The sequence below is a fragment of the Euwallacea fornicatus genome, chromosome 7 (genome assembly GCF_040115645.1).
Source record: "Euwallacea fornicatus isolate EFF26 chromosome 7, ASM4011564v1, whole genome shotgun sequence".
NCBI lineage: Eukaryota > Metazoa > Arthropoda > Insecta > Coleoptera > Curculionidae > Euwallacea > Euwallacea fornicatus.
Window position 1 is genome coordinate 3,699,817 of NC_089547.1, and position 26,190 is coordinate 3,726,006.

Consider the following 26,190-nt stretch of genomic DNA (forward strand, 5'->3'; position numbering starts at 1 on the left):
GATCTCGAGTTTTCGGCTAATTAACTAATTCCAAGTAATTTTAGTGTTGTCGCAAACGTGCATTATTTGCAGTGAGTCAGTTAGTCGAAAAACCAACGAGGATGGTTTTGACGAAAATCTATGCTCGAACCACGAAATTGTGGAAGAAAATACCTCTGCCAGCAATTACAAGGGCGTTTCGATGAGAAGGACATAAGAGATGACAATCGTTCTCTCGGTTATTCTTCTGAGAGCTCCTCGCTTCTCGGGATATCGCCCCTCCGTTGGGGCCGGATCCACGACTGTATCTGCAATAATAAATTCACAGAATAACATTAGTTATTTATTCAATATTGAACTTTAAAAATTCGCGATAGTTGCTCCCGAATTCTGAACGCACGTCAGAATAATGGTCGCAGCTCGAAGATTATAAGATCGAGAGGGAAAGAAAAATGAAACTAATTGCATAATGATCAATCCAGTTTTATCATACAAAATCTACATAAACTGCCCTTACACTCAATTTACTGAGATTGATATCATGTTTGCTGTGGTGTTAATCGGTACCGGCTTTACGGGGGTCAGGTTGAGTGACAGCACAGGTCGGCAGATTTTTCTGGCCTGAGGTTTTTCTTAGGAATAAGGGGGCGATGATTAAAAATTTCGACCAGGATATGAGACTTGCTGGACCCGACTTTTGTGGTAATTTAGTACGACAAACATAAATCTGTACTGGGATAAAAAGTAAAATATTTTGAATCAATTACTGTCGATTGATTATCAATCGATAAAGTATCAAATTTGCGACCGTTTAAATAAGACTAAATTAATAAAGAGTAAATAGGCTTACAGTTGTTTCTGCGATGTGAAACGCAACTTCTCTAATTACGACAACTTTCTGGCGAACTTGGTGAATGATAATTTCCACAACGGCTGTTAACAAAATTCAACAAACCGTGCAAATAATTTTAATAACAAGTCATTTTTGCTATTTTTTTTTAAATGAAAAACTAGAAAACTCTCTTCACCCCGTGAATGTGTAAGTACCGGGGTAACTACAATTGCGATGGACGTCTGAAGAAAATAATACAGTCCAAAAAACAAAAAAAACTCATTTTTCACTGAATTCAACAATGGTTTTTGTGATAAATGAGATGTTTAACTATATAGTTTAGGATTTCGTTGATGTTAGCAGTGAAATTACTGGATCTTCTTTGAAGATATGACTAATAAGCTGCCAATATTTTTGCACCGTTAATAAAGGTGCTTTTAAGTTCCTGATATATTGGTGAAGGGAATTTTTCTTTCTACATAAATAAACAACTACTAGCAGTTTGCAAAAAACTGAAATATATACATACATTTTCTTTTAATTCCTAGGGTGGTTATTTAGAAAAAAAATTAATTTATTTAAAACCTATTCCGACTTGTTAAAATTATTTTGGGTTGCTTTTAACGATTTTTAGATTTTTTTGGTAACCTTTCAGTCAGAAATGTTATTTAAGATTTAAGACTCTCTGCGATAATTTGAAATAATAGTTGACAACCTGATGATGTCTTTAGGACGAAACGATCCCCACCCCATTAAAAACAATTCAAACTTTGAACAATTGATCAATACAAAGACCTTTAAAATGAAACGAACCAATTTTAGGTTCTATAATTTTATCAAGTAGATACATGTATGTAGCAAATTTTGAAAAATCTTCACATTTTGCTACTTGTAAAGTTGAGTTTTTCGCACTTTTCGTGTAACATCGGGGATCATCGTTAACCAAGGAACAAATAATAATTTTTAACTAAACTAACAAACTCTCCTTTTTCCAAAGAAAAGTGCAATCTTTAGTTAACGCAAAATGTACAAACACCGGCTAATGGCATTGGAAAGTTTCTTTACTGGCACGAAACGGGACTTCCCAGATTAAAAGTCTGTCTGCATAAAGTTAAAAGGAAAAATAGGAACATCTCGAAAATCAGCTTATTTGCGCATCCGAGAACGAGATAATGAGCTTTACACAAATTCAGTTTTAATTGTTACCTACTATAGATACAGTGAGGCCGCAATACCAGCCAGTACAGATTGTAGGGGAGCATCTTAGAATTTCCTTTACATGCAAAAATATCAACGTATGTATTCCTCAGATCTATTTATCGACACGCTGATTATGTTTTTTAAATTCCGAAAATAAACACTTGAAAAAATCCTTTATAATAATCGCACTATTATTCTAATTGGTGTCTCCGGACAATTACTTCATAATAGGTTTTATTTCCAATGACCGCTTATTAGCCAAAGATGGTAACCAGTTTATATCAGTCCACTAACATATTAACATTGGTCATATTTACAGGATATCTAGCAACAATAATAAAATCATTTTTTTCCACATAACAACAAGCAGTGAACTTTACGTTAGTCTGCTAGTCTGAATTTGAACATATATAAGAAATTGCTAAATAATGTGATTTTTTTTAAAGTTTAGCGACAACAATTAGACTCAGTGAGAACAATACGTAAGTGAATACAAGTGACTACATTGTCCTTCTGTCCAAGAACTCGTCTGGGGATATGCGTGATTGGAAAAATGCTGAAAATTGTAGTTATTGTCTGTGTGCTGGGTTACACGTTGGATTGCGGAAATTGCTATGAAGCGAAAGAAGGTAATTAATATTCCATTTGGTTTCAATGATTTTACTAACATAAACTTTCGATACTATTAACAGATAAATATTCGGAGTATAAATATTGCTATCTCTAATGATTAGTCCGACCATTCACACTAGTGAACCGTATTATATCTCAAATTTAGTCAGATCTTATAAATTTTAGATACCAACAAGAAAATTGATATGGAAAGAAACCGGATCTCTTCGGGATAAAGAAAATTTTACCTCCCAATACTTTTGAATACATTTAAATTAATAAGACCCTGTATGAGTAGCTTTTCCTAACTTTGAGGCCCATTTCCATTATTTAGCTGGTCCGTGAAAATCATTGAAACTCAGATTTCTGAGAGGAATCGTATCCCACAGAAAAATTGCTGATTTCCTGCGGTTATTAGACTGGAATTTATTCATCGCCTCAATGCCCTTTGACATCCACAACTATGCGATTGTAATATGCAACATTTGTAGTGGGGAATTTACCATTATCACTCTCGTTGTTCAATCTCGTGTTGAGGATTTTTTTCAACATACGGCCAACGTGTTCACTATTTGACTTATCTCTATATTTTCTTTATAGTTCAGGAAGTTTGTTCACTCTTGCAAGGGTGTTACCTCGAAAACTTTCCTGGAAAGTAACTGGGAGGTCAGTGACGGTGCTTAAAGGATTTGTTACATTTTCGCCTAATATCAACTTTGAGGGGTACGGGATGGCTCAAAGACTTTAAGTAGCATTTACCTTTTCTTTTGGAAATTCGAACCTGCATAAAACATATGCGTCTAAGAAATTTTAAAAAATAACCCATGGTTACCAAATTGACGATTACTTATTAGGAGGCTCTGGTATGTTGGAGCGTTTTCGAAATTAATTTGGAGAGGCGAGGCAAACGTGTTTGGAAGTTGGTTTTGAGGGGCATCTTGAATGATTCCTCAAGCATGGCAAGCAATGAATTAATTAGTTGTAATTAAAAGCACGTTATTTTTTCAGCGAAGTAAACGAAGTAATTTGCATAATTTGCATAATGGGCGTATTAAGCAGTTTTATGCGCAGTTTCGAATTTGAGAAACAAAGTAGACCATTAAATTAGATTTCGAAATATTTCCCCCTTCAATCTTTAAAAGGTATAACTTAGGCACAATGCACCGCATTTAAGAAACACCAGTTATTTTCACATCTGAAAAGCGAAAGAATTCTGTTTTTTATTATTTTTTTTTTAATTAATTGAATCAGCTCGAAGGAGTGCTTTAGGAAAGCATCAAAGATTCCTCAGTTCCACATCTGGTTGTCAACCTATAGGTAGATGCCTCTCACAAGCGTTACTTTTTAAGAACCCCCCGTAGCGATAGAGCTATGTAAAAGCGATAGAAAAGTGCGGAAAGTGACACTTCTCCCGAAAGACATCTTCGTGGAATATCTAAAAACACTAAAAATGTCCCTGGATCAACATAAAATTATGGAGACACTACGCTATAAGTCTATAGATTCAAGCAAGGTTCCATGGCAGTTACCCTTTAATAACTTACTTTAACAAAACTTGTTCCCAGAAGGATCCCAATGCCAAAGACGAGGTCTCCCTGGAATTTGCAAACGAGTTCGCAAATGCTCCATAGCAATAGAATCCTTAAAAAAGAGGGGACAACACGATCTTCTTCGATGCGGCTTCGTTGGAAATGAGGAGGTATAGGTCGATGAAGCTTACTTTAAATCAGATAATACGAATTAACTCTTTATAGGTGGTATGTTGTCCAGAAATTTCAGACAGACAACCCCTCCCTGTAGAAACTAGTACAATTGATATATTCACAGTATGGTCTGAAAAACATGAAAAATCCAATGAGAGCGGTATAGACAAAAATAAAACGACAAATGAGGGGCGGATAACGAAAAAACGAAAATCAGAACTTAGTAACTCCTAAACTCGAATCAAATTTTGATTTTTCTAATGCTTAAACATTTTTAGTGTGCAATGAAATATATAAACAAAATAACGTGACTTCAGGAGTGGAATTTAATATACTCAACGGTGAAGACGCCACAGTTGGACAATTTCCCCACATGGTTGTTTACTTTTCGAATCACCAGATTTTGGTCTAAATCTGAACTTCCAGGTGGCCTTAGGTATCGTAAATGATGACGGACAAATAGATTGGGGTAAATGCGGTGCTAGCTTAATTGCCCCAAAATTTTTACTATCGGCTGCGCATTGTTTCATATGTTTAGGATGTTCAGTCGAGAGTCTCAAAAAAGCCAGATTTGGAGTAATCGACAACACGTAATAATATAATACTAAGTTGTACGTGATTGTAATAACTGAATTCTTGTAGTGACGATAGCAGAGCTCAAGATATTGATGTAAAAGGTGTAACATTTACCGGCTCCTACGACATCACATCAAACCATAACGATATAGCCCTAATAGAGTTAGTTCGGGAAGTCACTATGAGTCAAACTGTCTATCCTGCATGTCTCTATACTGATACTGATGATCCTCTGGGACTTATCGTGTCCGGATGGGGGCGAACTGGTACGTACAGAAGAAAAGCTGCTAAAATGTTTATAGCATATATTCTTTAGATGTGACAGATATAACTTCAAGATCAAAAATATTACAGTATGGCAAGATAATGCCTGTTTCCACGGATAAATGTAATACGAGTATTTTATCGAAAAATGCGAATACTCGGAAAGTTATTCTTCAAACTCAAATATGTGCAATTTCAAATAAATCAGGCAATAGAACTGATGCATGTTTGGTAAGTACGCAGTTATATGAATTTGGATAATAGGAAATTCGAGTGACTGTAAGAAATGGCGTTCTACCCATTTTTTAGAATATCTTAGCTGACCGAGTAGAAATCTCTCTATACCATGAAACCCCGAATTTGATATTTAAGGAAGCTAGTATTTTTCTATGTTCCCCTCAGCTTTCATGTCCCAAGTATCGTTTCAAACTTCAATATAAATTCTAAACTCCCTTCAGGGCGACTCTGGAGGACCTCTCCAACTGGAAAGAAAAACCGGAGGCTACGATATCGTCGGAATAGTGTCTTATGGCTTTGAATGTGGCACCGCCATACCCGGAGTGTATACTAGAGTTTCTGCTTATTTAGATTGGATCGAACAACACGTGTGGCCATCTTAATATTAATATAATTCGTTTTTCAGAAAAAAATCGTTTAATTCTCACACGGGCAGAGGAACTAAACCGTTCGAAAATTCAATGTGCCCAAGCTAAGGATATCTAGCGCTGGGATCTCGTAAACGGTAATAGATAGAGGTTTTATCGATTGGAAAAGGAAAAAAACACACAACTTGTACTTAAAATATTTATTTCTCCATCAATAGTTACATCTTTCAATGAAAATATATGCAATAAAAATTAACAAATAAAGTGCCTACGATAAAAATACATATCACAGTAAAACGTGTCAAAGAATGCAACAATTTTAAAACACCTAACAATATTAATAAATTATAAAAATTCTGTATAGCAAGATGATCATTGAAGATAGAATAATTGATTGACAGTAAATGGAATGTTTTAAGATTAAAACGGCATAAACATATTAAAGCATGTATAGGGTATACACTTTCTTCAATACGGTCTATTAATCACATGAAATCTTGGCAACTCAGTAGTAAACATTTACCGAAAGTATTATTGGGCAGTCTGAATTAGGCAAACTCTAGTGGGCCCTTTATTAATTTTTGAGGTTCAATATTATATACGTTTTATTTGGTTTAGTAATATACTCGCTTTTTATGGGAATCATTCCCTTGAGAAATTTGCACCCTTTGCCTGCTATGGCTTAGTAAGTAAATGTCTCCCTTTGGAAATAATAGTCATCAAAAGCAATCAGCAAAAGAAAGAACTGCTAGATCAAGTATTCTACCCTCCCCGGTAATTTCATATATCGTAAATAAAAACTTAACTTACTCTTTAATATTCCAAGTCAAAGGTTCGTCAACCGTCCTCTTTTTTTTCTTGGTCCGCAATTTCAAGGCAACACTCTCCCTCTGTTGTGGAGGTACATAAAAACTACCCTTCGCCGTACTGTCTTTAACACTAATAGTGATATCACTTAAATCTACCGATTTTTGGCTTAAATTCCTATACAAACCACCATTCTTTTCCAACGTTTCGAACCTCTGCCCTTTTTTCGGGCTGTTTCTCGCGCTTGAACTTTTGTACTGTTCATTAACGTCTCGAAAACTGGTGGTTCGCTTTTTTTCGAAAAGATTTAAATTGGCCTCATCCGGTAAAATAACAGGGTTTAAGTTTGTATAAATTTCAATTTGAAATAGGAATTTATCTAAAGAATATCTGTACGATTTGTCGTAGTAGTTTTGGAACGTGGCTTCGCTGGCCACGCACTGCATTGCAAAATAGGCGTGTACTAGTAGCAAAGGAAATCTGCTGGTCCAGTAACCGGTAAAGGCAATCGGAATTTCGCCTAGAGATTCCTGTGCCTCCCTAGTCAATTCTCGAAAATGATGTTTCTAAAATAATCCAATGGTTATTAATACTAAAACGCAATATTAATCGATGATTGATTTTAAAAACCGAACAGTTCTATAATAAACCATAAATTCATTCTCTTCAATGGAAATATTTTCTTTCATACCTGACACTGACTTACTTTATTTCTAAGGGCTCTTAACAAATCTCTCACGCTTTCCCCTCGATAAGTTCTATATTTCCTCAAGTCTTTGGCTACTTCTTCATGAATGTGCACCCTCCAGTCATGCTTTACAACTATCTTGCCGTTATCTTCAAGTGCTTGCAACACTGGATCACCAAACTCTGCTTTCTCAACACGATCACTGACATCCTTAAAAAGATTCCATCAAATCGTTTTATTATAAATTTAGCTTTTATTTATTTCTTACCTGGAAAAAGGCCAAAATCTTTTGACTACTCCAAAACATCGGATGTGATAGCACGGCGTTGCAGGAAGGTCGAGATTCCGGCTTGCAAGCTAGCAATGCTTCAATCACCGGCTTTTGAAGTTCTTTCTCCCAGTCGCAACCACACAAATTATCAAGGTTGTATTCACCCATTAAAATGTTGGCTTGCCGACGAAGAACGTCACCAAAAGGATGTGCTCCATTAGAAAGGACATAGTAAAATAGACAACCCAGTGAGAATAAATCTACTGCAGCTGTCTGAAACGTTGAAAATAGACGAAATTATAAGAATAGTTCTATTTGTACTGATTTTTGAAACATTTCTTTTTCTTGAAGCTTTTCCCTTAATTGAAATAAAATTACTCACTGTCCGGTTACTACCAGTCATCATTTCAGGAGCGATCCACCCGTCAGTCCCAGTCACTCCTGATCGCCTTGAAAACGAGTCTCTGCCAAATTGCAGTTTCTTGCACAGACCAAAATCTGATATCATCACTTTTACTTCTCCCCGTGCATTTGGCACTGAGATGAGGACGTTGTGCGGTTTAATGTCTCTGTGGACTAATTAAAGATATATATTTTCAGTATTGTGTGTACAATATACAGACTCATTTTTTACCTATGTCTAAAGAGTGCAAATGAGCTAACCCGGACGTAGCTTGTCTTAATATATCTAAAGGTGTAATAGTTGTAGTGTCACACTGGCCCTGGACATATTCAGTCAACGTAGCTTGGCAAAGTTCTAAGGCTATATAACGGAACATTCTGTCTTGTTCCATACAATAATACCTCAAAACAAAAAAAAAGTTTTTTCAACGGTTGGTGAATGAGTCAGAAACGAGAAGAACCAATTTAGAAGTATTCTATGAAAACCCTAATTAAAATGCAAAATAGTATACTGTAAAATTTTATTTTTATCTTACCTGATAACGTGTGGATGTGCATCACTCTCACGCAGCAAAGCGACTTCTCTGTCTGCAAAAGTAAAACACTCTGGCAAAAGCCGTTTTACGGCCACCCTTCTATTATCAAATTCTCCTCTAAAATAATAGATATAATACTATAGATTCTAAGAAAACATTAGCAAAGATTTACCTATAAACAAAAGTCCCTTCACATCCTTTTCCCAGCAATTGTTCTGGGTGAAAAGTAATTTTGCCGACTTTCACTAAACCACTAGGCAATTCTTCTGAAATAGCCGTAACCTGACCATTTCGACCAAACGAATTTTGATTGCTCCCCTTTGACCCGTTTTGGGACATGTTTTGAACTTCTCTTACTTGCATTAAAAGGTACCAAAACATAGCAAATACAATTCCGGTCATAATAATCAGGCTCAGCTTGAGGCCTTTATTATCCTGCTGATTAATCCAGACTTTCGTAGTCTTATAAAATTTCAGGAACCATTCCTCAGAGGTTAAATTTTTAGATTTTTGCGCATCTTTCAAATTATTCGTTTCATCGAACCTATCAGTTTGTGTGGTAACGGACACCTTACTAGCATCAGTGATTAAATTTACCTTAAACCATATTCATTGGCACTAAACGGTAAATACACAAAGTACCAACAAACCTGTCTTACAGGGATGTTCGGCCCCAAGAAATCAGCCTTACTGTAGTTGGGCACATTATAATGTCCAGTATAAATCACCAAATGTCCTTCAAAGCCGGATAAACTCTGGAAAGTTTGATCTGGAAGGGCTTCTGCTGGGAGTTTATAATTTTGCCCAGGAATAGGGTATTCTAAGTACAATTTAGGAGGATCCGGCGCATTGGGGCCTCCCAGAAGTAAAGGACCATCATCTGAAGCTGTGATGGTTACGGCGTTTTGGTCGACGAGAGATGGAATCGCATAGAGACCATGGTGATGTTCTCCGATGTAGAGAGTTGGACTAAGTTAAATTTAAAGAACCTAATTATTATGTAATTTTAAAGTGTTTTGTAGAGTTTTGTTATTTTGCCAAGTTTGATTTACGTAAATGAGGATAACACTATATAATACCATTTTAGAAAAAACAACAAATGATACCTATCTGGTATCTCAATCTTACACTAATTTCTGCATAAATTTGTTTAAGACAGGATTTGCTCTTAATTTGAATTGGAAATGTTACTTAATTCAGTAGCAACACAGAAGCAACAATTTAGAAATAAACAGAAGTCCTGCTGTCAATTTAAATTATACCTTAATTTATTATCTGGGATTTATTAACGATTAACGGTTTAACGGCGATTATATTTTTCAAATATTTCTATATAGTTATACCTTGGATACTAACTATTCAAATGCAAAAAAAAACAATTTAGTAACACTTAAAATTGTGACTAAATAAATACTTACTACAATTTCATGTGATTAGGATTATCTATTAATCCATTGTGAGCTTGAATTTCTGATGCTAAATAGTATATGGTATGATTTGACAAGCTTGAAAAAGAGACTTTTATTAGCCCGTTTAAATTAAGAAGATACATGGCCACAACCGGACTGTGCAAATCACTCTCCCAGAGCAGATTTCCCCTTCTTCGATTGAGAGTTAAAATTTTCCCGCTAGAACTTGAAGCAAAATGGACTAGATCTAAAAATTGATTAAATTGTTACATTCTCACGAAATTCCCGCATTATTTAGGGAAATTTACCATAATTATTAAACTCGTCGACACTCATATCAGCAGCGGTATAATCATAAAATGTGATGTTCCACTTTTTGTTATGCGTGTTTGTATCTACCATCAATAAATTATATTTCGTACGACCTATGTATACGAAATTGTTGACTTCTACTGGGCATGTGGGACTATTGTCACCCCATCCTAAAATCTGTTCTTTATTGCCTGTTTTAGGATCAAGTTTATACCAGCTGTCTTTCTTTTTTCCTGCAACAAAATGGAAAAATTGCAGCCATATATTACACTCATGTAAAAAATCATTTCTCTTAAGAAACCATATATTTATAATGCTTTTATTTTCTTGCAAACAAATTCCACATATTAATTAGATACATATATATGCCGCAATAATCTTGAAGGTGTCTATTTAATAAATATTGTGTTAAGTGACAAATCATTAAAAACAAGCTCAAAATTATAAAATTCACTATAAAACATCCATTAATCAAATCAGTAAACGTATAAAAGAGGATTAAATGATACTGTCCGCTTATCTAAAAATAACACTATTCAAATATTAATGACAACAACTTAGAAAGAGTAAAACTGAATAATTCACTGAAAACCCCAACTCTCCATAATACTCCATTTCTTTATGTACTTACTTGCAACTTCAAGGTTGTTATTGGTTTTCAATCTACAGAGGAAGAACTATAAGAAACTTGGTCATTTTTCTTAATATTGATTCTTCAAAATCAATATTATATCTACTTATTCTATGCCATCAGAAAGACGAGTATAAATAAATAAGAAAATGATGTTAAGAAATTGATTGAAAAAGTTATTTACTTATTGCCCTATTACTTCCTCGTTGACTGTTTAAAGATAAAGGAAAATGAAATGAATGATTATTAAATGAATAATCTAATATTCCTCTTCCAAACCACATTAGCTCAAAAATTGAACTATTTTATCTATTCGACATGTAGAAATTCCGATTCAATGGAGGTAGCCCCTAGACGTCTTGATTTTTTGGCGAATGAAATGAAAACTGCATTTTCTGTTACTGAGAGAACAACTTATCAAATGAGAAGAAGATAATTTCGGGGACTTTTCGATTTTCTGAGTCTTTACCTTTCTATATGAATCTCTCTCCTTCTATGTATACAATTCATTTTTAAATGAGCAATAATAAAAAAATAATGACTTCATGAAAACAACAAAAATATTAGGCAGAACAATAATTAGCAAAGTACTCACCAGTATAAAGTATTCCATCAGAGCTCTTACAGGGAGAGGAATGAACTAGCTGAGATATACTGAAAGGCAGTTTCTTTAATGGTTCTCTACTACTCCCCATCAAGTAAAGAGAACCATCCCTGGGATCAGGTAAAAATATTGGAATTAGAGCATCCGATGTCTGTAAAGGTACTTGAACAATGGGTTCTAAAATAAATAGTTTTCCAAATAATAATTATTTCAGATTATATAGAATCCCACATGTGTGAATTTGTCTTTAGGTTATAAGTTAATAGTTTAATCACATCAAATCTACATCAAGACAACTCTTAATACTGTTTCCTACTTAACAAGAAATATAATTCAACTTACGATCTTTGATCTTCCATTTAATGTCTCCATTATGTTTATCTACTGCAACTAAAGTACCATCCAATGTGGCTATGACCAAAATTCGATCATCACACTCTTCAGAAAGCTCATATTTTGGCTTTGAAATTTCCTTGAATAGATGTTTGTGCTGGTAAAAAACTTATGATCATCAGGGCAATATTTAAAAATTACTTCCTGTATTTCATAGCTGGAAACATAGTCTATGCCAATGCATAGACACCAATAAAGTAACAAATGTCTTGCTTTCATTAGTGTTTTTCAGCTTTCCTCTGTTCCTCCAGATTTAAAGTAAAACACACTTGGGGGGAGTAATCCCTAGTTTGAGACGGCAAACGACGGGTTGTGCTAATATACAACAGTTGCATTATTTTCCAGCTGTTGGCTAATGATTTTCTGTTGACAAACTCTCACTAAATACTGATAAAACTAATTAGTATCAAAATTTAACATTTAAGGCTCAATTCAATATCAATTTGCAAAATCATCACCTATTAATTTTGTAATTCCCTATGTATTTTTCTCAATATTCCGAAATAAAAATAAACCAACAAACTTCACATGCATCACTAACATGAATGTCATACTTCAATCATTATTCAGTGAAAAAGAATGTTCACTTTTCAATGGCAAGTTACAACACTTGTACCAATACTGCGTCTGTCGCATATGTTAGCCCCTCTTGAATGAACTAGAAAAGGAAGGAATAGGTTTGCCGATGTTCACGCTCTCAGTCCGAGAGTAGCCCTTCCGATCAAATGTAGAAGGAAGGTAGCGCTATGGATGCCACCAACAAGGTACCCCTAAAAGAAATCGATTGGGATTAATTCACTTGGGTGTCTCGGTGGTGGTGCCCTCGAGTGCCGAGCAACTCAGATTGCCACAGCGATTGCTTTAAACACTGTTATTAATTGACTTAAGGATGGACTTTCCGAGAGACCTGCACGCATCGTGTGCATAAAAGAAAAATTTCGGCATAGAACAAGTCCAATTGTCTCCAAAAATTTCCTAAAATTCTACAAGCAGAAGGGCAACATACATCCCTGCAAAATTGTATGATTTTCTACATGAAATGATACATCTATCACGCGTTTTAAAAAAATGACAGTCAAGTAGGTTTTGAAATTATTTTATATTGGACCTGCATGTCTTGGTATACTCTACGTTATCTCGAATATAAATAAATAAATCCAACTTCAGTTTTAATTTAAATCTTTACTAGTGGTCAAGAAAAAATGAAACGTAACTAAATCTAATTGGTATTTATTTACCTACATCATTCGTAGCAAGTGTTGAAATCACAGGATTGAATATCGAAAGCCCATTTTACGTTTATGAAGTGTCTATTCCAAAAATCAGATTCAACCATAATGGATTTTTGTTTGAATTCAAATATCATTTTAGGTACTTAAAAAATTTTAATTAATCAATACACAAGTCCGTCAAACCTTGGAAAAGACTAGTTTTAATAAAATCCAACAAATAATAAAAGTAAACGGAGTCCAACTTTAGGGAAATTAAGTTAATTTGTTTTTTCGCGATTATGTAGGACATATCAAAGACATACGCGTTCGGTGTCAAATAATTCCAAAGCCTATTCCGCTGGATTTTTTTTTTTTACGCACGGTATTTCTAGATCATTTAGTCTTTCAAAAAACTGACATTGACGGATCACTGTGCGTGCGATGTCACTGTAATCTCCCCATAACGCAAATTGTCCACTAACATTTCTAATATTTGTTTCTCTTCGAAAGTAGAAACGTTTCGATTTTCCCACTTTTTGCACCATTTAAAACTTGCATTAAGTTGGAAAATAAATGTAAAAATATTAGACGAACGCACTGCCGATACCATAAATCAAAATGAGTGGTTTCAACTATTCACATTTTAATTCTAAGAAAATGATGAACGCGGTGCCTCCACCCAGCAATTTAGCGGGCAGTTCGGTGCCTAGAAACTTAAAGGCCGTACCTCCACCAAGTAATCTGGGGACTGGAATTAGGCATAGTGGGGTGCCTCCCCCTTCAAGTGGTTTAAGCAAGCAGGGCTATTCAACAATGACGGCAATCAGTCAGAATGCCATTACTGCTTCCTGGGGCACTGGAAGCCGAAAACGAGCAGTTACAGAAGATGAGTGAGTGTTGTAACTTTATTTATCCTTAGAGTTTGTATACATAATAGTTTGTAAATCAGTTCCAATTAATATGGTTGATCTTTATATTAGTTTTTTCTATCACAGATATTTTGATGTAGAAGATGAGGAACATGTTCCAGATCTAGCATATATTCCAGCTCCAGATAGTCCCACAAGGTAGGCTTGAATGTAGACAAAAAAGACTATTCACTTCAGCTTTAAATTTGACCGTAAACTTTAAAGGAAAGAATGCAATCACAAATTACACATATCTATTTGATATAATAATAAATAATTTTTGTGCAAAATGCTCTTCTAATTTTGAGGTATTATACAGGCTAGATTTGAATAAAAAGAGCCAAGATGAAGATGATGACGAAGATGACCCACTAGATGCATTTATGGCTGGCATTGAAGCACAGGCAAGTATTAATACTAAGAGATCTTATTGGTCTGATAGCACACACTTTCACAAATCTAAGATGTAAACTTAAAAATGCAGCACCTATCACATATCAGAAACTTTTATCTAATTCCTTCCATCAGGTAAAAAAAGAAACAAAGCAACCAGGACAATCAACGTCATCTGTTCAGCCTCAAGATGTACAACAGCCGCAAACCAAACAACCACAGCAAGCAATTAGGGATGACTTAGAAGAAGAAGATGATGAAGAATCTTACTATAGATACATGGAAGAAAACCCTAATGCTGGTTTGTTGCCAGTTGAAGAGGAAGGTATAGAATTAGAATATGATGAGGATGGAAATCCTATACCACCAGACAAGAAAAAAATTATTGATCCACTACCACCAATTGATCATTCTTTGATTGAGTACCAACCGTTTCAGAAAAATTTCTATATTGAACATCCTGAAATTAAAATGTTGACTAAAGACAAGGTGAACTGAGAAATAAAGGACTTTTGAGGAACAATTTAAGATGAAATTTTAGGTCGCAGAACTTCGTAATATGTATGATCTTAAAGTCAGTGGAACAGATGCCCCAAAACCAGTAGCATCATTTGGTCATTTTGGCTTTGATGATAAGCTATTGAAAACTATAATTAAAGCAGAATATTCATCACCTACTCCTATACAAGCTCAAGCAGTACCTGCAGCCATGATGGGAAGGGACGTTTTAGGTATTGCTCAAACTGGTAAGAAAACTTTATTATTTTGAACGTGCAGATTTTGCTCACATAAAAATTTACAAAGTGAAAACTGTTTATGATGCATTTGGATGTCAATTATTTATTGAAATAAACGTGCGCTGGTCGATTCTGATATATTCTTTACTGCATTACAATACCTAACCAACTTTACCATATGTTCTAGGTAGTGGTAAAACAGCGGCCTTTCTATGGCCACTTCTCAAACATGTATCTGTTCAAAAACCAGTGGAAGAAGGAGAGGGACCTATTGCGTTGATTTTGGCACCGACGAGAGAATTGGCCATTCAAATTTACATTGAAGCCAAGAAATTCGCGAAAGTTTACGACCTAAGGGTGATTTGCGCGTATGGTGGCGGTTCAAAATGGGAGCAAAGCAATGTATATGAATATATTAAAACTTATCAACAGCAGTTTAAATGGGGATTTTGCAGGCTCTGAAAGAAGGTGCAGAAATTGTTGTGGCCACTCCAGGGCGAATTATCGACCACGTGAAGGGAGGAGGCACTAATTTACAAAGGGTGACATTCCTGGTGTTGGATGAGGCAGATAGAATGTTTGAACTAGGTTTCGAACCACAAGTCCGCTCTGTGTGTAATCACGTAAGACCGGATAGGCAGACGTTGCTGTTTTCAGCGACTTTTAAAAAGAAAATTGAAAGGTGGGAAGTTTTTTTGGTATTTGATATTTGGTTCTAAATGATACATGTTTTAGATTAGCCAAAGATGCATTAGAAGAACCAATAAGAATATCACAAGGTACGGCAATTCATAATATAAAGATTCATGTTTTATCGTTTAAATGTTTTATTTCAGGAGTAACAGGGCAAGCCAACGAAGATGTAACGCAACATGTGCTGCTTATGCCTAGTCAAGACGCCAAAAGAGATTGGCTTTTTGGGATATTGGTAGAGTTGCTATCCGCGGGGTCGGTGTTGATATTTGTGACCAAAAAGTTGGATGCAGAAAAAGTAATTTAGTCTTTTGTCTTTTTCATGTAATTTTTTTTTCCTTTTTTAAGGTGGCACGAGATCTCCTGGTTAAAGAATACGATTGTTTATTATTGCACGGTGATATGGAACAAGCCGAGAGAAACAAAGTCATTACAGCTTTTAAGAAACAAGATGTTCCTCTTTTGGTGGGATTGTAACTTAAACTTACAACACTTTTGAAATCTTTTTTTCCTTTAGGTGGCAACCGATGTGGCGGCAAGAGGGCTAGACATCCCTCATGTTCGTACAGTGATAAATTATGACACAGCTCGAGATATTGATACGCACACTCACAGAATTGGACGAACTGGACGCGCAGGTGAAAAATTTTTCTCGGAAATCGATAGTTTTTTATTGAAAGTTTTGTTTTATTTTCCAGGAACTCAAGGCACTGCTTACACATTGCTAACGATAAAAGACAAAGAATTCGCCGGTCATATAGTGAAGAATTTAGAGGCGGCCAAACAGGAAGTCCCTCAAGATGTGCTCGATTTAGCGCTACAAAGCTCATGGTTTAAAAAACAGCGGTAAGTATAAGAAAGTTGAGGAAAGTGGCTTAAATATCAACAATTGTTTTTAATTATACCTCAGATATATTATTTTATATAGCAGCTCTGTTCATTCTTGTAAATTATTATTAGAAAAAGATACATATTTGGTAAGAACCTTTTTAACGGACTCAACATTTTGTTTACAGGTTCAAGAAGAAAGACCAGTCTCCAAATGTAGGAGGGCTGGGTTTAGGATTCAAAGAATTGTCTTCTCCTCTGAGGAGCTTTGTGGCCAGTTCCTCAGGAAGTTTGACAAATAGCAATCCTCCTCCACCGCCGAAAGGACCCGCGACTGACAGGTTGACGGCTATGAAGGAGGCTTTTAAGACACAATATATGAATCAGGTAAATTTCTATAACAATCAAACATTTCTACTATTTGGACGTATTATCGCAAGAAGTATATTTTTTTTAGTTCACTGCAAGCGCAGAAAATCCACCACCCCCACCTAGGAAAAAGAAAAGCCGATGGGAATAAAATGAGACATCGAATTAGTTTCATAGGTTCTTTTAAATAAGTCGTTATATCAAAAATTGATAACCTAAGCAAAGTTTTTATTTGGGTTTTATAATTAAAATAAGTAGCAGTAATTATCGTGTATAGGTCTAATAAAATCGATTATAGTCCATTTCAAGTTTTATTTCATGTTTTTATTAAACTTGCATGCTGATTTTACAGTATCCCACAATTAATGTTATATAGTTAAATCACAGATTTCTTTCTAGTAGACAAAAATTATACACCATTATAAATGAAGGAAAATAAATACAGAAATCTAGACAAAAAGCATCTGACGTATTTTATTTATTCGTATCAAATACAATTCCTACAAATTCTTAACACTCAATAACTTAAATCAAATCAATTCCTAGTAACTAATATAGTTCATAAAGTTAATAAATAAAATTGAAATTGACTGACTGATGACGAATCTTATACCCACATATTCTGAGGGCAAAATTCTGGTCTCGGAAACCGAATTATTTCACATTAACAATGGGGTTATATGCTACCTAAATCGTGTAAAATGATCCCATTTAGTGAAATGATTCTAGCTTGAACTGTTTACTGAAGAACACATACTATATTCTGACCAAAAATTGAGTAATTGATTTCTAACATTTCAATTGCTCATACTAATGCTTAGAGCTGCTTTGCTAATATATTTAACTACACTGTACTTATACACTAAATTAATAAACAAAAGAGATTTGTGACTTTGAAGTTCTTAAGAGAGCAAAGATTATGAACTTAAAGAGCTTTTTCACTACGGCCACATCCAATAAATGTTATAGGTTAGTTGGATGAGAAGTTCTGTTCACCATTATTTAAATTAAAAAAGGAACAACTGCTCAACATGAATATCTTATAAGTCAAAAGAGGAGATCAATATCATATAATACCCGTAGATAGAACAATTTTAGCATATAAACATCAAAAGTTACATTTCATAGAAGCAAAAGTTAGTCACCCTGTTCTATGGTACTTACTTGACCTCTTGTATAATTTTTAATTAGGTCTGACATAAATTTTCAGGCTAATACCATTTTATTATTTCCCCTTTTTGTAGCAAGGTCCAGTGTAGTTAAATATTCAAATAAAGTGCTAATGTATTTACAATTAATTTTTAAAGTAGAAAAATGCACCTTATTAGTGATAACTGCTATATCAAAATATGACCAATAGTTAAAAAAGTACAATAAATTGTCACTTGTTATCTACCCATTCAGTGGGTATTATTGCACTTGTTTCTCAAGTTCCCTAATCTGTACCAAGAGATCATTCTTTCTATCTAGTTTTGCCAACTGTTCAGGCTCTGGTTTTCCCAGTGACCCATTTTTCACTTTCTCTTCTAATGCCTCAATTTCTCGAAGGCGTTTTTTCAACTTTTTAAGTTTTTTTGCAGGATCAGTGGCTTCTTGTAGTTCAGTTTTAGCAGCAGGTCGTGGTTTCTCAACTGGACTTTTTGTTTTCTCTGAAGATTTTTCAGATATTTTGGTACTTTCAAGAATTTTATTTATTTCATCGATTTCTGAAAAAATGAAGGTTAACATTTTTATTTTGATCCAAAGTAGATAATTCAGTTTAATACTCTCCCTCCCTTTACTTTCATTCAATAGACAGGCCTAAGCTGTCCATTGAAAGGAAAGACCAGAGGTGAACAAACATAAGAAAATTTAATCATGTCATACTTACTATTTTTTGACTTTTTCTTTTGTCCTTTTTTTTCTTTATCATCTTGAATAATAAACAATCCTGGAATAGGTCTTTGAGCAGTCTGTCCACTGGAAAGTACTACAGGCTCTTGTTTTTTAGAAACAAACTGTTTCCCCTTACTTTCATAAAGAGGTACCTCTTCTTGAGGTACATAGCCCTCTTTTACTCGTCGGGCCTTTCTCCATGTACCATCTGGCCTTTGTGAAGCTGGTATGAATTGTTCCCCTGAAATATCAGGATAAATAAAATTATGAGTGAATTTATCCAGGTTAGAATAAAACGGAATGGGGCCATAAGGGATTTTCAGCGGATGAGCACTTCAAAGACTAAAGCTTGAATTTGTTTAGTGCTTGTTGTCACACCATTTTATTTGATAAACAGCCCGTTCTATGAATCAATTCAATGTTTTCACAACACAGCATACTTTAGTTTATACTTAAGAATTTTTGGGGCTTTGCCAAGTGGGTGTTGAAGAGGAAAACATGAAGAAAATAGCTTTCAGACATGGTTGTATAACTCTGCTTACCATTTTCAGTAACAATATTGGCATTGGCGGCGTATGTGGACATTATCACACAAATTTGATAGGCTTAACTGTGGGTTTATCGATATGCATTAATTAGTTCATATTGTGGAGTATTTTCATTTAGATTTTGAATAACAGTTCTAGTTTCGAAATTCACAAAAGATAAACACTTCTTCGTCTTCCTTCACCTACTGCTGTGAAGCTAGCTGCTATTGCTGCACGCTAATAGCAGCCCGTTCCTACTACTAATTTTCCGAATGATATCGAATCTCAACACTTACTCTGCGACGTTGCCATGTTAGCAAATATATTGTTATATTCTTAATTTAATGCAGTAGTAAATTAAGTATTGAATTAATTAATCTGTGCTTAGCGTTGGTCTATTTTCTCACAACACCTTATATATCAACATATTCAATAGTACCTCGTTACTATTTAAGGTATGTGGCAGCACGCTATCCTCAGAAATATTACCTATTGCCGGTACCAATATTTACGCATCTAACGTTTGTTTAGACTCAAGATTTCAAAGCAGAGTAATCATGCCTTAATTGCATATTCTTTTAGAACAATTTTTCCTTCAGTTGTATAATATGTATTCATAAATTCAATAGATTTTATATTGATTGGACTTTTTTTAGGAAACTTGGTAATGCCGCACATCAGCTGGTTGATTCACGGTTGCTCGGGGAACATCGGATGTAGAGAGTTGTCATTTCATATTGATTCACCACACGAACTGATGTTTCCTAACTGAAATAGAGGAGGTAATTAACAGTAATGACGTCATAAGAGTACTATGGAAATTTATTGCGAAATGCATATTGAACAAAAACTAAAATTATTGTTAAAAACAGCCTTTACACTTTATTATATTTAAAATTTTCTTATTAGAGCTAATGTTTCTTAAACTACTAAATAAGAAGCCACGTGAAGGTTCTCCTATCATTAATTTTTTTTTATGCGAAATTACCCCGGACGTATCAAAAATAATTTATCCGTTGTTAAGGTCAATTCTCAATAAATATCTCTAGAAATATTAGTTCTATTTATTCATAGTAAAATACAGATTTGCCTGCAATGAGTTATTTTATGCGTCCATTTACAATACAAATCAGTAGGTAACTACTATCATAAAACTATCAATGAGGATCATCACGATAGTGATGTGTTAATAGTTGTCTGCGTCTCAGTCTAGGAAATGTCCCATAACAACATAAATTTCTTAAAAACCACGTACAATATGAATTAAACTATTACGAAACTACTGTTATCCTATCTTTCTCCACAGTCCCATTGTCGCCAGACTTAGCCTTTTCCAATGATATGCATGTGGAATGTTTGCGGATTTTCTGCGGGTCATTCCACCATTGCTCTTCTCCACTTCCAAACAGCCAGTACACAATACTTGTGGACCCAAATATGCCGAATGAAATCCAAAAAACTATTCTCCACTCAAAAAGTGTGTGCTGCAAGGTCAAGGCACATTATTGCATGTGCTGGAAGACGAAAGACAAGAGCTCTGCTCCAACAGAATAGAGAATCCGAATCGTCAGAAATATTTGCAAGGATTCCCGACCGGCACCTTGGGCAAGTTTCTGACAATCTGGAATCGGCTCTCGTCGCTATTGGAACAGATCTAACGCTGTATTATCAAACAATAATTCTTTGACCTCCGTTATCTTTATTGAGGCTTTGACACGAAACAACTTATCCTGTGCTCGTTATGGGCTGAAAGGCATTCATCAAGTTTTACTTGACTACAAGCGGAAATAGCTTTTTAAAAGCAACAAAAAAAAACAGAATAAAGATAATGAAAGTTCAAAAATTGTCACTTGATAAATATCGTATATGAATAAATGATAAAACCTCGTGTGAACTTACATTGCCAGTAAGGGCGCCAGTTAAGTAAGGAGTGACTATGCCAGCTACAGCTCCAATACCATTGGTGATTGCCATGATAATCCCAGCAAAATTGGGACTCAAATCCAAAGCGTTCACCTTCATTCCGCAGTAGAAAGTGCCCATGAATCCCATTGCGACGGTGAACATCCAGACTGCAAGGGTCGTGTTGCATTCGGCGTATGAGGCTATCATTATGAATATTGCAGGACCGACGGCAGCTAAATATCGAAAATAGTCATATTTCTTTGGTTGATGTTAAGTTATTATCATCACACCAAAGCAGGTGAAGAACCTCCGAGCCCCAGTAACACTCATCCAATTATTGTTGATGGCCCAGTCGCAAATATAACCACTGCTTATGGAAACAATCCACATTGCCCCATAAGGAACTGAGTTCCATAGGCCGTTTTTAGCCACCTCGAATCTCAGTACTTCCTTCATGTACTTGGGAAGGTCCGTTACCATAGTATAGAACCCCCAATCGTGACCTATTTGGGCTGCAATTAGGGCCCACAGGGGGACGGACGTTGCTATGGCTTTCCATGGAATTGATAGAGAGGTTTCTGAGACGCTATCTAATCAGGAAAAATTGGGGATTATTTTAGTTGAGATTTGAAAGCTTTATCCATGGAGAAAATGTTTATGTGTATGATATATAAGGAGGAAGAAAAAATGCGGTTAAAAGAGGGGGCACACGCGGGATCCTTTGATTTCTGGGTCCTGAAATAAATCTATCAAACTCAGTTTCATCTAAGTTCAAAAAGTGAAAATTGAATTTAAATAAAGCTAAAATGGCCCGCGCTTTTATCAGGAACACAGGCAACACTCCTTTCAGCTTAAATTAAGTAAAAATATGTCCGGCTTACTGAGTTCCTTCTCCAGATATTCTCGCTCTTCGTCGCTAATAAAGGGATGTTGCTTAGGATCAGAGTAGCAAAGCAGTTGGAAACACATGAACCATAAAATTCCAAGCCCGCCGAATAGGTAGAACACTGAAGCCCAGTCTTCTGTTGCTGTTATGAGGTGCCCACTAACAAGATTACATAAAATTGTGCCTAAAAAAAGGTAATCGAGCAATATCTTCGCAGGAAGACGTATGTGAAAGAAGGATCTGCTACTCACCCATTTGTCCTCCAGCATAAACCAACGAACCTATTTTAGATCGTTCTTTTAGTGGCACCCATTGGGCGAGCATAGTGTTGAGGGCCGGGTACGTGGTACCCTGGAAAAATAATAGATGTCGCACGACTCAAAAGAACGAAATAAACCATAATATGAATAATGAATAATGAATAATGGATTTTTGCAATATTTGCAGCAGATGTTTCCCATGTTCATTACGTAGATTGATCCATAATCTGCGCTACATATTTCAGTTTGAAAAAAGATCATCTAACCTGAATTAACCAGAACTAACTTTTTCAAATTAATTTTTTAAAGACCCTGAAGAAATGCTTTTACGCACTCCACGACGTTCGTGGTCAGATCTTATTCGGTCTGGCATTGTGACTACCCCTTTCCTCTCTTCACCCCTCATCCTCTTGGAAACTGCAGCTCACCATTACATCAGGTGGAGGGTGGTAAAGAACCACTCCCTCCCCGAGCCTATCTGTGTATCAACTGTGTTCTCGACCTCACATCTTGAATTAACCTGAATTGCTGATTTTTGTTCTTTCCCGTCGTTAAAAATTCCATGTAGGTATAGTTATACTAGTATTTCATGGAAGCGCTCTCCATCAGTAAGATTTCAAGATTTTTATGGTTTTATACTCACTTAATACCCTACTTAAGCTTATCATTGACAAACATTGCATGTGTATTAACGCCTTTTTTTATTATGGAATCGCTATTAAGTGTTTTATCACACATCAGCGATATCTTTGTTCTCGAGATATCTTGATTCATTCCTTCATTAATTTTTACATAGATGAGTGGAAATTGGAAAGGGCAAATAAGTATTAAAACCAATAATTCCGGCTAAATTAAGGGGTGAAATTCTCGGAGATGAAGCTTGAATGACCTGCAATGCCGTCTCTCATCCCCTACGTCACTTATCACAATTTTTTTTTAATTTTTTTTTTTAATCAAATGCAAGGCTTTCCTGGTTTCACAGATTCCGAGATTCGTTGCCATCACCAAAATACCAAATGGTCTCGCGTTTGCCGACAAAACCTGCTACTTACCTCGCCCAGTCCCTCCACCACCCTCAAAGCAACAACCCACTTCCAGTCTCCATGCGACGTCGTTACCACCCATGGAGTAATTGTGGTAAATATGCCAGTAGACAAAATCCCCAGTCCTAAGGTGTATTTACCTCCAAACTTGGAGGCCAGGATTCCCCCCGGCAAATGGGTTATCAGGTAACCCCAATAGAAAGCGCTCAAAATCAGTCCTTGGGTTGCTCCATCCCAGTCGTATAATATATCAGGGTTCTAGAAAGAGGTACCAATGGATTGGATCATGGCACAGCAACATTTTTACCGTCACTGCATTATTGTCTGAATGAGTACTATTTCCCACTTTACAATAGTTCACGTATTCGTCATCGCTCGAGGAATTCGAAGACCGAACCATTTCTGTTATTGCTATTGATAGGGACACTCGCATCGAATATGCGTTTAGAATGGCCAGGAACCCCATTATTCCCAGCACGTATCGCTGGGGTATTAAAAACCCTGCAATTTGGGGGAGTTTTTGAGTGATTTACGGGTCGGTACCTAAAGGCGATACTTACATTTGGACACAGTCAATTTCCACCCACTGAGCATATTTGCGATGGTTCTAGCGTTTGTATGCACCGATAATTACCAAGATACGAAATGCGCACCACAGGACCTTGAAATTAACATTTAACAAAACTAGGAATATTCAAAAAATATGTGAAACATGCATAAAAAAATATATATATCCTCAAAGTTGCCGTTTAGTCACACATTTCGTCCGGGTCTTAGCGGCTGGGTATCGGAACCGTTCCTACACAATAAGGTACCTGCTTGTGGGTGACCAAGAAACTGATTAACAGAATACAAATACTCGAAGTGTTTGAGACCACTTTCGATTCATATCGATGAGAGACTGTTTCGGGGTATGAGAGATAATGGAATAGGTACCTAAGTATTAAATCAGGTAAAGTTGTTAAATTTGTCTTATAAAGTCGGGCCGTAAAATTGATAAGTAATAAAAACTCGAAATAATAAACAGAATTAATTCGCATTTTTCATCACAATAGAACACCATAATTGGAGTGTTGTTTATTGGAAAATGAAACGGTAACTGAATTTTCATATCTGAAAATTTGGAATTCTGGACTATTGGGTACCTCAAAATTTCAGGTACCGCACTTAAAATTTCTATGCTATTACGATACACAAATCGGGTTCATGTACGATTAGCGAATGTGTGTTTTGTTAACGAAAAAGTCCAATCAAGCTTAAACGAGTTGATAATCTAAGAAATAAACTGCGCCAGGTCTTTGGGGAGGACGCCTTCTCATGTCGAAAAGCGCAATTTTTGTTCTCAAAATTTCGTAACGGGGGGAATCCCTCATGGATCAACATCGAAGTGCAAGAACGCAAGGAAGTCATCGAGACTGATCAACGTCAAACTTATGTACGAGTAGGCACACATTAGGGTGTTTCAGAAAGAACCGCCAGAAACCACCTTCATCAAATTGATGAGACAAATAAAGGATAAGTAGGTTCCTCACAAACTGACCCACCACAGTCGGTTGAATCGCTTGTCCATCGCGTCTTTTCTTAAATCAACCATTTTTTGATGACACGTGATGAAAAATGGGTTTTCCCCATTGTATGGTGACGCAAGGCAGTCTTACTAATGACTCTCTAAAGATAATCGTCCAATAAGATTTACTAAGAAGTACTTACACCCAAAGAAAGTTTTTATAACTTTTTTTGGGCATTTTAAAGGTCCCATTCATTTTGAACTCCTTAATCCTAACCCACAAAGAATTGTGTGAATTTCAGCCTTCTCTCACACAGGAAAAATAGACGCCTGGGAAACTAAATGTCGCCCGCGATATTCTCCTGATTTGTCCCCTTCTGACTATAATCTGCTCAGACTGCCGGACAATATGAGGGGAAAAACGGCCTCGGACTGCAAGAGCTTGAAAACAGCCTTGAAACATTTTTTTTATCCAAATCTGCTCACTTAGATTAAAAAAAAAAAGAAAGAATTTCGGACTCTGACTCATGTTGAGACAAGATTTTGAAGTGCGAAGATAATTATTTTGATGAATAAATAATGTTCAAAATATTTGTTTACTCCATTATTTCCTCATAACCAAAAAAAATAACAAAGCTTTTTGTGGTACCTGGTACTTTCCAATTACGCGCGCCCTTTCTGATTATAACTATCAGCAGAAGGGTTTTCGCAATTAATTGCACAAGATCATCAAATCTATGACTAACTGCGGTAATGTAAGCACCTGTAGTGGACATTATCAGCACTTAATTAAAGAAAAACAACTTAGTTTAAATTTTACTAACAGTAATCATCATCAAGAATGATGGTTCTGATATTACGCAACAGAACGGATAATTTGGGGCCTTCATGAATTGAGGAGAACTCCGACAAAAATATCTGTAAATAACCAAACCAGCAATATATCTGATTAGCAGCACCGCAATCTCACGCAAACTGTTCCAAAGAACACTTTGTGTCTCGATGAAAAGACGCAAAAAAGCTAAAAGTGACCCTATAGAGACCTGGTCTAGCGTGATAATCTGGGGTCCTGCTTTAGAAACTATCGCGGTAAAAGGAAAAAATCAGATGGGTAATAAATGCTAAAACATGGAAAGACAGGTTGCCGTTTTAGGCAGGAGGAAAATAGAGACGTAAGAACCTCCAAGATATTTGGTCCAGCTCAGCCCTATCGCCTATCAACAC

The 26,190-nt window shown here is 35.7% G+C and overlaps 5 protein-coding genes across 11 annotated transcripts; 2 read left to right on the plus strand and 3 right to left on the minus strand.

Annotated features, from left to right (window-relative positions):
• The first annotated feature begins 2,281 nt into the window (after positions 1 to 2,281).
• LOC136339864 (serine protease persephone-like) lies at positions 2,282 to 8,598 on the plus strand. Of its 4 annotated transcripts, XM_066283430.1 has the most exons (9): positions 2,297 to 2,391; positions 2,458 to 2,640; positions 4,189 to 4,322; positions 4,378 to 4,549; positions 4,605 to 4,702; positions 4,753 to 4,916; positions 4,969 to 5,168; positions 5,219 to 5,397; positions 5,625 to 8,598. In XM_066283430.1, the coding sequence occupies exons 2-9, from the start codon at positions 2,565 to 2,567 to the stop codon at positions 5,784 to 5,786; spliced, it is 1,185 nt and encodes a 394-aa protein (XP_066139527.1). In that variant the 5' UTR covers positions 2,297 to 2,391; positions 2,458 to 2,564; the 3' UTR covers positions 5,787 to 8,598. The 4 variants fall into 4 exon arrangements, with proteins under 4 accessions (XP_066139530.1, XP_066139526.1, XP_066139529.1 ...); XM_066283433.1 differs by lacking the exon at positions 5,625 to 8,598 and adding an exon at positions 5,476 to 5,618 and having other exon boundaries at positions 2,282 to 2,640; XM_066283429.1 differs by having other exon boundaries at positions 2,283 to 2,640.
• LOC136339859 (serine/threonine-protein kinase/endoribonuclease IRE1-like) lies at positions 5,957 to 12,573 on the minus strand. Of its 2 annotated transcripts, XM_066283417.1 has the most exons (14): positions 12,283 to 12,573; positions 11,966 to 12,211; positions 11,774 to 11,903; positions 11,423 to 11,608; positions 10,193 to 10,429; positions 9,894 to 10,131; positions 9,126 to 9,444; positions 8,648 to 9,072; positions 8,476 to 8,592; positions 8,172 to 8,341; positions 7,920 to 8,113; positions 7,535 to 7,810; positions 7,285 to 7,476; positions 5,957 to 7,144 (listed from the first exon to the last, which is right to left on the minus strand). In XM_066283417.1, exons 2-14 carry the CDS (start codon positions 12,041 to 12,043, stop codon positions 6,578 to 6,580), a joined length of 3,129 nt encoding a protein of 1,042 aa, XP_066139514.1. In that variant the 5' UTR covers positions 12,044 to 12,211; positions 12,283 to 12,573; the 3' UTR covers positions 5,957 to 6,577. The 2 variants fall into 2 exon arrangements, with proteins under 2 accessions (XP_066139514.1, XP_066139513.1); XM_066283416.1 differs by having other exon boundaries at positions 11,966 to 12,573.
• Positions 12,574 to 13,458: 885 nt separating this feature from the next.
• On the plus strand, positions 13,459 to 17,265 carry LOC136339862 (ATP-dependent RNA helicase DDX42). Its single transcript, XM_066283424.1, has 14 exons — positions 13,459 to 13,925; positions 14,031 to 14,102; positions 14,263 to 14,347; positions 14,472 to 14,825; positions 14,878 to 15,082; positions 15,261 to 15,475; positions 15,529 to 15,755; positions 15,809 to 15,852; positions 15,910 to 16,064; positions 16,115 to 16,231; positions 16,284 to 16,404; positions 16,465 to 16,612; positions 16,783 to 16,981; positions 17,052 to 17,265. The coding sequence occupies exons 1-14, from the start codon at positions 13,654 to 13,656 to the stop codon at positions 17,112 to 17,114; spliced, it is 2,277 nt and encodes a 758-aa protein (XP_066139521.1). The 5' UTR covers positions 13,459 to 13,653; the 3' UTR covers positions 17,115 to 17,265.
• A 148-nt stretch (positions 17,266 to 17,413) lies between these two features.
• Pym (partner of Y14 and mago) lies at positions 17,414 to 19,613 on the minus strand. Its single transcript, XM_066283441.1, has 3 exons — positions 19,381 to 19,613; positions 18,834 to 19,079; positions 17,414 to 18,669 (listed from the first exon to the last, which is right to left on the minus strand). The coding sequence occupies exons 1-3, from the start codon at positions 19,421 to 19,423 to the stop codon at positions 18,374 to 18,376; spliced, it is 585 nt and encodes a 194-aa protein (XP_066139538.1). The 5' UTR covers positions 19,424 to 19,613; the 3' UTR covers positions 17,414 to 18,373.
• Positions 19,614 to 20,413: 800 nt separating this feature from the next.
• LOC136340064 (putative inorganic phosphate cotransporter) lies at positions 20,414 to 24,358 on the minus strand. Of its 3 annotated transcripts, XM_066283780.1 has the most exons (9): positions 24,176 to 24,353; positions 24,020 to 24,120; positions 23,767 to 23,960; positions 23,469 to 23,717; positions 22,408 to 22,507; positions 22,152 to 22,340; positions 21,561 to 21,860; positions 21,265 to 21,503; positions 20,414 to 20,849 (listed from the first exon to the last, which is right to left on the minus strand). In XM_066283780.1, the coding sequence occupies exons 2-9, from the start codon at positions 24,051 to 24,053 to the stop codon at positions 20,637 to 20,639; spliced, it is 1,518 nt and encodes a 505-aa protein (XP_066139877.1). In that variant the 5' UTR covers positions 24,054 to 24,120; positions 24,176 to 24,353; the 3' UTR covers positions 20,414 to 20,636. The 3 variants fall into 3 exon arrangements, with proteins under 3 accessions (XP_066139877.1, XP_066139876.1, XP_066139878.1); XM_066283779.1 differs by having other exon boundaries at positions 24,020 to 24,353; XM_066283781.1 differs by lacking the exon at positions 20,414 to 20,849 and adding an exon at positions 20,856 to 21,005 and having other exon boundaries at positions 24,020 to 24,358.
• Between the last annotated feature and the right edge of the window lie 1,832 nt (positions 24,359 to 26,190).